The sequence below is a fragment of the Bombyx mori genome, chromosome 20 (assembly GCF_030269925.1).
Source record: "Bombyx mori chromosome 20, ASM3026992v2".
Taxonomy (NCBI): Eukaryota; Metazoa; Arthropoda; class Insecta; order Lepidoptera; family Bombycidae; genus Bombyx; species Bombyx mori.
This window is the reverse complement of record NC_085126.1, coordinates 10617249-10628060: the sequence shown is the minus strand read 5'-3', so window position 1 is coordinate 10628060 and position 10812 is coordinate 10617249. Positions and strand designations below refer to the sequence as shown.

At 38.8% G+C, this 10812-nt stretch overlaps 1 protein-coding gene across 2 annotated transcripts in view; it reads right to left on the bottom strand.

Moving 5' to 3' along the window:
* Nucleotides 1–314: 314 nt before the first annotated feature.
* The window catches only part of LOC101742098 (phospholipase A1), a 44790-nt gene continuing 34292 nt past the window's right edge, over nucleotides 315–10812 (bottom strand). The window contains exons 5-6 of one of the 2 annotated variants that reach the window (XR_009975859.1): nucleotides 5735–6489; nucleotides 315–5609 (exon numbers count right to left, since the gene is read on the bottom strand). Coding sequence is in view for 1 of the 2 variants with exons in the window: in XM_004926145.5 (XP_004926202.1) it covers nucleotides 5817–6489 (673 nt within the window). In the remaining variant the exon portion in view is untranslated. Of the gene's footprint in view, nucleotides 6490–10812 lie in introns of both variants that reach the window. The other variant, XM_004926145.5, reaches the window with a different exon arrangement.

Genomic DNA, 10812 nt, shown 5'->3' with positions numbered 1-10812 from the left:
ATAATTATAGTCTGAGCTAAATAAGAAACGATTTTAACTTTAATTTAAGTTTAACATTTTTTCATTCCTAATCTAATAAAAAATATATATCCGGTTGCACATTTTTTCGGATTTGTGTAATGATTCTCTAGATCTTGATCTTGATTGATGATCTTTTAAAGTGTTCGATAGCAATAAAAAAACTCATATAATAATAACCAGTTTTATTCAAATGCTGGCTCCATGCAAACGATCAGAGCTGGTTTTTCGATAATGAAAATAGATTCACAACAGCCAATGACGAAATAGGATTTAGTAAAATAAAAACGCAAAACTAAAACCGATTTGTTTTATTAAAAACTAAATCACAGATATTTATTGCCGCAACACAACTTATAAAGCACAAAACAAAACATCAGATTAACAAAACGTGTTCTTCATTGATTTGCAAGATTATATAAAGGTCAATAAAATAAATATAATGAATCACATAATAGCGCTTAGAATAATTTCAATAATTCAATATACAGTCGACTCTCGTTAATTCGAAACTTGAGGGACTCTTAAAATATTACGAATTATCGAATGTTTGAAATATCAAATGGTTCGAAATTTTTGAGAGAAAATAAATAAAACTTCGAATTACTAACTATTGATCAATAATTATTTATTAACTGCTATTCTGTAACAATGAAAAAAGTTTAGAGTATACATACATACGTATACCTACATTCATATACATACATAAACCTATTCATAATGTAAATTAATTAATGTTTCGAAAGAACTCTGTTAGACTGGTTTGCTTCAAAACACATTGCTGCTGCTCAGACTGCTCAATAACTTTTTTAAGAGAAAAAGTGCCTGAAATGCTTTTTCATCACTTTCGTTACAATCATTCGACCTCTTTCTCTCTGTATCTTTGAATTGTCGAGCGTTGGACGCCGATGAGTTCGAATTAACGCGTCGTTTTGTTATATAGCAATGATTTTTTCGTTCGAATTATCAAGTGCATAAAAATGTATTGATTTAGTTCGAAATATAAAGAGATTTTGTAGGGAACTCGTGATAACTTTGAATTTTTTTATTTTATTTTTTTATTGCTTAGGTGGATGGACGAGCCCACAGCCCACCTGGCGTCAAGTGGTTACTGGAGCCCATAGACATCTACAACGTAAATGCGCCACCCACCTCGAGATATAAGTTCCAAGATCTCAGTATAGCTACAACGGCTACCCCACCCTTCGAACCGAAACGCATTATTGCTATAGAGAGGTTCTAATTATCGCAGGTTGGAATTAACGAGAGTCGTCGACTGTATATATATATTTTTCTTGACATTAAATCTTGCTCCAAATCATCAGAAAATTTATTTTGAACAATAAACGCCGCAATGGAACTCAAATTGTCTTCTTTATTTGAATGTTTGAAATACGTTACCATAGTGTAAGTTCAGGACGTTGTGATATAGTTATCTGTACCAACATCTACTTATAAGCTAAGTATAGACTTTTTGGCGGGAACGCGAGGAGTGAAGTTGTGTGATTTGTTTTATTTTGTCTATTTAGTGTTTCTTCGGGTTTAAATGTGTAATAATTGTGGTTTATTAACTGTTTAATATCTGTGAAAGTGCACAAATGTGGGAAAATGAAACAAAGCCGCTGGACGTAACTTCTCGGGATCCTCCAAAAAGTCCACTGAAAAAATCTTAGTAAATGACCACCATTTTACTGAGATTATATTTCATCTCATATCATCTCATTTAATTTCATCCCATTTGATTAATGTCTCAAATTAATCATCTTCATTTCATTTCACTCCATAATATAATTTTTCATAAAAATATGAATATACATTAAAATAAGACATGACTTAAAGGTCTCAGTTACCAGGTCATAAAATCCCTTAAAAAAAAAAATATTTAAGTATAAAATACTTGCTGTTTTAGTAATAGGCAATGGATCGTGAAATAATTTACGACCCCACCGTCCCTGTAAATATCACAACGCGACTGCGGTCACTCGCCTTAAAACCATGAGATAAATGAGATCTAATTGTCAATTGAATTACATAAAGGCAATGATTTTTTATACAACAGATATGTTATCTTCATAGTAACTGACTCTTCAAATCTGATCGCGTCATATATATCTACATACCTACCGATATAGTACACACACATGTTGACAAGTAGCATTAATGAAAAGTACAAAAGATGGGATAAGCGCGTGAGTAAAAAAGATAGCTATAATTGGAACGATTGCACTTGTTATATTATTATTGCATTTGTTTAGACGCGACTAAAGACGAAACGTCCATATCTGCTTCTTTTTACATATAAAATATCATTGCATAAAGGCATTTATTTATTAAGTTGCACCAAGTTGCACCAACAAAGTGGTCATCAATACAAAACATTGACAAAAGTTCATGACAAAGGTCACCTCAATTATAAGTGCAATCGACAGTGGATTGACCAACAAAAATAAGAAAAATAACTAAAACTTAATTACATTTGATTACTTATGATTAATTTATATTTAACTAGATATGACCGAGCTTTTGTTCGGTTTTTTTTTATTATAAATTGTGTTTTTTTAGAAATTATATTTCAATACGAATTACTTATTGATAAAATGATGAAATATGAATAATATTTTTCTATCTTACCGACAGAATAATACGAACAGAAGAAAAATATGAACTGGTTATTTAAAGTAAAAATCAAAATTATCGATAAAGTTGATAATTGAAAACACGAATAAAACAACATTTTCTGAAAATAAATCGTAGCTAGATCGATTTATCGCCCCCGAAATCCCCTGTATACTAAATGAAAATCGTTGGAGCCGTTTCCGAGATTGAGATTATTTAAATATATTTATATACAAGAATTGCTCTTTTAAAGATATAAGAATGATCCGCGACAGATTTTTCCTGTAAAGCTACTCCACACATCAACTGGAACACATGACTACTTAACGGCAGAAACGGGAGTAATAATGATACTTATTCTCACGAGCTTTAAGCATATAGTAAAAAAAAAACGAGTCTGTGAATGTCCTGAACATCCCCTAAGGATTCCAGCAATAAAAAAAAAGGAATATTATTTATCAAATAACTTTTGCCCGCGACTTCGTCCGCGTGGAATAGTTTTTTTTTTATTGCCCTTGTAGGCAGACGAGCATACGGCCTACCTGATGTTGAGTGGTTACCGTCGCCCATGGACTTCAGCAATGCCAAGGGCAGAGCCAAACCACTGCCTACCGCTGTTGTTACTTGGGCATAACGCTAAATTATACCCGCGACTTCATTTACGTACGAATTGAAAAGATTTTTGAATAATAGAATGTTTAGGAGCTATTTAAGGTGCCAAGTGATGTTATATAGCCTATAGCCTTCCTCAATAAATGGGCTATCTAACACTGAAAGAATTTTTCAAATCAGACCAGTAGTTCCTGAAATTAGCGCATTCAAACTCTTCAGCTTTAGAATATTAGTATAGATTTTACTAAGCAAGACACTAGACGGAACGTGAGAATAACATTTGAAGCTTTAAGTCCTCCTACATAAAGTCTACATAAAGTTTATTTTATTGAAGGACGTAACACGCTTTTTGACGACGCTAGATTTTATTGCCCATCAAATCGATATACCGGACGGGAGCTTTGAATAAAATCGATTCTTAAATAGCAAAATTATAATTTGCGTAATTACTGGTGGTAGGATCTCTTGTGAATCCGCGCGGGTAGGTACCACCACCCTGCCTATTTCTGCTGTGAAGCAGTAATGCGTTTCGGTTCGAAGGGTGGGACAGCCGTTGTAACTTGAGACCTTAGAAGTTATATCTCAAGGTGGGTGGCGCATTTACGTTGTAGATGTCTATGGGCTCCAGTAACCACTGGGCTGTGAGCTGGTCCAACCACCTCAGCGATAAAAAAAAGCGAATTCCGAAGATGTCTTATTAAGTCAACGGTCTCTTTAATTACAATGTACACACGTCGGCTCCGAAGTCCATTTATGTATTTGCAAATAAAAAAATACAGTAATTAATCGAAAATAAAAACAAGATAATTACAGACAAAACTGGTGCAATAAACTTCCATTCTCACGGATCGTTTGGAACCTCTGGGTCTGCGGAGGGACTTCGGTTCCCTCTGTATTTTGTACCGCATGTTCCATGGGGAGTGCTCTGAGGAATTGTTCGAGATGATACCGGCATCTCGTTTTTACCATCGCACCGCCCGCCACCGGAGTAGAGTTCATCCGTACTACCTGGAGCCACTGCGGTCATCCACCGGGCGTTTCCAGAGATATTTTTTCCACGTACCATCCGACTATGGAATGAGCTCCCCTCCACGGTGTTTCCCGAGCGCTATGACATGTCCTTCTTCAAACGAGGCTTGTGGAGAGTATTAAGCGGTAGGCAGCGGCTTGACTCTGCCCCTGGCATTTCTGAAGTCCATGGGCGACGGTAACCACTCAGCATCAGGTGGGCCGTATGCTCGTCTGCCTACAAGGGCAATAAAAAAATAATAATAAAAATAACTCGAGGACAAACTATAAATCTAACGAAGATATTTTGTATACAAAAAGCATTTCCTAAATAGGTTTTGGATTAAAAAAAGCATACGCTGTGCGGAACGGAAAAAAAAAATTTTTTTGTCTAATATATTCAAACTAATTACCATTATTTTGCATAATACTACAGTAGTTTAAGCTTGATATTATAATTGAGGAAGAATTGAATTAGCTAAATTGTTCATGTCAAAACTTGATTGATTAAACACAGGTCACGGTGCACTGGCCGTGAGCGGACACTGCCAATGGACATGGCCAGTATCAGGGTTAAAACGAATTCGAAACTAACAGAAAATAATTTGCAAATCGCGTACGATCGCACGAAAAACAGACCAGGGAATTCTGCTTTTTATTTTAAGTTTCATAAAAATACATGCTGCTGCAATTTTTACATAGATATATTAACAGAGCATAGATATCGTAACCAACTTTTCATAAAATAAAACAAAAACACAAATTTGACTTTTTTTCCTATAATCCCGATCACAAGCAAATATTGATAATGAATCTTATCCAAAATAGTGCCACCAATATTCATAATACATTAAAACCAATTTTTGCGGTAGGCAGCGGCTTGGCTCTGCCCCTGGCTGAAGTCCACGGGCGACGGTAACCACTCACCATCAGGTGGGCCGTATGCTCGTCTGGCTACAAGGGCAATAAAAAAAATTTAAACATTTTCAATTGTACAATTTGAGAAGATAGTTCCAGGCCGCGTGCCTCAAATAACATGGAAAGAAATTCAATTGAAACTTATATTAGATCACGTATCTCATACGAGCGACGAGATTCGCGCTGTATCTACAGACTCTGGTAGCTGACGTTATCAAACCAATCGGCTTTGAAGACGATATAACAGGCGAATCAAAAAAAGAACTGTTTCATATCGCACATCACATTCGGTGCTATAAAGTAGCTTATGCAATTTATGTTTTTTTTTTTATTGCTTAGATGGGTGGACGAGCTCACAGCCCACTTGGTGTTAAGTGGTTACTGGAGCCCATAGACATCTACAACGTAAATGCGCCACCCACCTTGAGATATAAGTTCTAAGGTCTCAAGTATAGTTACAACGGCTGCCCTACCCTTCAAACCGAAACGCATTACTGCTTCAAGGCAGAAATAGAAAGGGTGGTGGTATCTACCGGTGCGGACTCACAAGAGGTCCTACCACCAGTAATAAGTGACGTTATCGCACCGTATGTGTGATATATCAATTTCCGATTAATATTTTTTTCCTTAAAAACCAAACATTCTTAGGCTTCAAACAAATCAACCGCGTTTATCTGCTTAGTAATTGACGTATATATTTCGTTCTCGGCTTTTAAGCCAGCTTTGCCTCTGTAATACGGAAACTCATTGTGCGTGGGCAGATAATAAATTCCACTCTTACTAAAATCAGTTTCTAGGCCCATGTAAACGATATCCGTGTTGTTGAAGCAGTTCGCCAATCTAGCCTCCTGGATGCTAGCGCATTTCACGCCTATGAACTTCTTCGGGTGCTCTAAGGCTTGCCACCAATATAATATCGAACGTATGTGACTGCAAACCACAAGGCAAGGGATGTAGGGGATGTCGCCGGGCTGGTACTCGCCGCCATTGACGTAGACGTCTATATGACCAAGCCTCTCGGCGATACCAAAGCCGTCTATGTTTGTGTGGATGACGTCTACATGCTGACCGTCATTTGGAGACAGTTTAAATTCTTCTGGAAGCGATCTAAAGCACGGGCCGGCGGGGTCCAGGCCGGTGACGCGAAACGGTTTGAAGCCAGTCTTCTCGTATATATATTTGGCGGCCGCTCCGACCAGATGACCCCCAAGACTGGCCCCGACTAACTCCAAATCGTCGGGAGATAAGCCTTGTTCCATTAGCTTAACGAGGAATTCGCCGACCTTCATTCCGATCACTTTGGTAATACGTACTGATCTGAAAAACGGGCGATATACATTTACAGTTCATTGTAAATAATTGTAAAATCACGTATTAAATTCTTTACAGTTTTTTTCATTATTTATTTATTAGATAGATAGAGACGAGCTCACAGACCACCTGGTGTTAAACATTTACAACGTAAATGCGTCACCCACCTTGAGATATGAGTTCTAAGGACTCAGTATAGTTACAACGGCTGCCCCGCCCTTCAAGCCGAAACGCATTACTGCTTCACGGCAGAAATAGGTAGGGTGGTGGTACCTACCCGTACGGACTCACAAGAGACGTCTACCACCAGCAATTACGCAAATTATAATTTTGCGGGTTTAATTTTTATTACACGATGCTATCCGTTCACCGTGGAAGTCAATCGTGAACATTAGTTAAGTACGTATGTCATTAGAAAAATTTGTACCCGCCTACGGGAATCGAACGCCGGTGCAATCGCTAGATACGAATGCACCGGACGTCTTATCCTTTAGGCCACGACGACTTCAGTTACAGTACCCGGCGATAAATATTACACATCGGACTTTGGAAAGAGACAATCGGCCGGTTGCGGATTCGTAGAGCGTTATCTCTGTCGCACGAAACGTTCCGACAACACACTACCGCACTTGAATAACGACTGAACTGTGGCGGGTAGCCATCATACAACGCAAGATAATTGACAGATGCCTGAATCTCGCTTACGACATTTTCAAGATAAAGCGCATATATACAAGTTCCGAACAACAACATTCGACCGTCGGTCTACCGAGCAGTATCACCCGCTCGGTGGAAGATTTTCCTTTTGTCGTATATTCCTACAACTGGTGACCTACGACGGAACAATCGCAACCTTCTGATTCATCATCAGCGCATCAAGATCTTCGGCTACCACAATCCCCGCATTCTCGCAGATAAAAGCAAGTCATCGACAGTCGTCCCACAGCAAGCCAGCATCGCAGCCTCAACAGGACCATCGCAGCCGACTCACCGCGCTTCCTGGCCCTACGGCACGCACCTACACTGCCTCATCGCGCAGCATTCAAGCTCAGTCTCGACTCACCGCAGACTTCGAGCAGCACTGGCGACAATCACGCAGCATTCAAGCTCAGTTTCGACTCACCGCAAACTTCGAGCAGCACTGGCACTTGCAAGCTAATCTCAGCACGGACAACGATAACTAAAATGACACGACCTCCGGTCTCGGAGGGGAGTGATGTGGCGGGTAGCCATCATACAACGCAAGATAATTGACAGATGCCTGAATCTCGCTTACGACATTTTCAAGATAAAGCGCATATATACAAGTTCCGAACAACAACATTCGACCGTCGGTCTACCGAGCAGTATCACCCGCTCGGTGGAAGATCTTTCCTTTGTCGTCAAGCCTCCCCAAAGAACAACGTCAAATAGCTTGCAGTGTCTAAGTTTATCTATATATTAATACGTGAACCAAAAACTTTGTATCCCTTTTTACGAAAATTGCGCGGACGGAGGAGTATGAAATTTTCCACACTTATAGAGAATATAGAGAAGAAGTGCACAACACTTATATTTTTTTTAAATAATGCATCAAAGATACATTAAATCAATAAAGAAAACATTACACACACTACAGACCATGTATTTGACGCACACACGCATGCATACTATTTGTTGTCAAACTTTTGTTTTTGCCGTCTGTTGTCAAATTAAGAATAGATTAAATATTGTTTGTCTTTGTTAATGTTTTTTATAGTGTAGTCTTGGCGAAATTTGTGCTTATAGAAGTATAAGATACAATCATAATAGTGTACAAACTTACAATTCCAATTAATTATAGTCGAATTTCGACTACTGCGGGACCTCTAGTTAAAATGAAAACCGTATTGTAACCATAATCTCCTTTTTACTATCGCACCTCCCGTCTTTAAAGCAGAGTTCATTCATACTACTTAGACTGCGTGTTTCCAAAGATCTTTTCACCACGTAACTTACGACTCTGGAATAAACTCCCCTTCATGGTGTTTCCCGAGCGCTATTTCAACGGTAGGCAGCAACTTGGCTGTGCCGCTAGCATTGCTGATGTCCATGGGCGACGATAACCACCCACCATCGGGTGGGTCGTGTACTCGCCTACAATAGCAATAATAAAAATAATAATAAAACATGCCCTCCATCAAACGAGGTTCGAGACGAGTCCTCAGCTGTAGACAACGGTTTCGCTGCGCCTCTGGCACTGCTGATGTCCATGATCAACGGTGACTACTTACCAACAGGTGGACCGAGCAAAAATGCATTACACATACTTAACCACTCCCTCTATTATGCCGATTTACCCTCTATTATACCGATTTACAAACTTTAAATAGTTGTGGGTTGCAATCTCACACAAAAATCTGTACAATTTAATTTACCTATGGATAGCAATTTAAAAATAAAATTATGTACTCAAATATGTTAAAGATCAGTTAATAACTCCACGTTCACAATCAAAGGTCACGATAATTTTTTTTTATTTTTTATTGCTTAGATTTTTGGACGAGCGCATGGCCCACCTTAAGTGATTACCGGAGCCCATAGACATCTACAACGTAATTGCCGCCACCCACATTGAGACACAAGTTCTAAGGCCTCAGTTTTTATAGTACAGTGGACTGCCCCAAAATTATTTATATTTATTGCTTGGAGGAAGACATTTAAAGGGCGCTTTTGCCCACACTGCGATGAATTTCTTATTGACCTTTCCAAGGTAAATACGTATAGGTAATACCTTAGGTATAGAAGAATATGACCCATTTACCTCAAGGTAAACACGCGATTTGCAATAACATGTCGAACGCGACAAAAGAATTGACGGTAATATTTAACGAGCTCACATATTGAATCAGATAAATTATTCATTATGTTATTACAGTTGCATTCGTTCGTTTGAAGTATCTTGCACCTTATACACGGACTGCCTTTGACACCAATGTGTCAATCTTACAAGAATTTAATATTAAAACTAGACTTTCCACGATATGCCTTCGCAGAGTACTGGGATTCTTTGGACACATGGCTCGAAAGGAGAGTCATAATCTTGAACAGCTGATGGTGACTGGCAAGATAGATGGCAAACGTCCCAGAGGACGCAGTCCCACGAGATGATCTTGTCTGAACATCAAGTTCCACGATGTGCTCTACAAATCGGATCGCAGCAGATGGAGGGAAATTGCATATGAAAGTATGATGCAGCGCCGGGGCTCCCAACCCTCAGTAATGAAGAAAGCGACGCTAAAAGGAAGGGAGGCAACTGGTAAAACTACCAAGGCGTTCGGTTTAAGAATAACCAGTTATAGCCGAAAATAATCATTATCCTGATTTCACCCTTGATTGATGGGCGAGCCCACGGGGCTCAGTCTGACAGAATTGCTAACATCCACCCTAGCAAGGGCAGTGCTTCGCTGAATCTACCACCGGATCGGAATCAGTGAGAAGATCCGGCGAGATCTGGTGAAAGGATATGTCTAGGGCGACGACGGCTGTTGGCTGTCACGTCGTCTGGGTCAAGGATGTAACTTGAACTAGCTACTAGATAGACTAGAATAAAGGCTTATAGTGCCGCAACGCTTTTTTGAAGAATCAATAATCAAGGTCCTTAAACTAGAATTGGGAACTATTCGAAAAATTAAATCGCATTATCTCTCTCAAGTTAACCTGAATGTGAGTCGACTATTATCAAAGCCGGCAATCTGACTTTTGGACAATGATTGGTAAATCAGAAAAACGAATTATTGACTTTGTATTCCATTGGCAGTCACAAAACTCTTCTGAACGACATCTTAGATAAATAACAGGTTAAGTATTAACCTTTATTTAATGCAGGTTTTGAACCGTATTCTTTGAAGGAGACGATTATATTCAAATCAATCTGTATTGACATATCAATAACATTTTTTTGTCCAAATTCACAGATTGCCACCTTTGATAATAGACGACTCATGTGTCTTTTCAGTGTCGCTTTTTCATTTTATCGAGATTCAAATCATAACAGTTGGCAACACACAAATATTTACAAATTGAAAAATAATAATCTTTAAAGTATTTTGGGTGTTCTACAATTAACAATCAACGTTCATAATCAATTCGAGCGTCCATGTAAACCAACCACTTTATTACACTCACACGCACTCACACGCACTCACACGCACTCACACGCACTCACACGCACTCACACGCACTCACACGCACTCACACGCACTCACACGCACTCACACGCACTCACACACATCGACACAGCACAATCAGATTCAAACTTATTCTGCAAGTTATCATTCGACAAAATTCACCCACCTATTTAACTGCCTT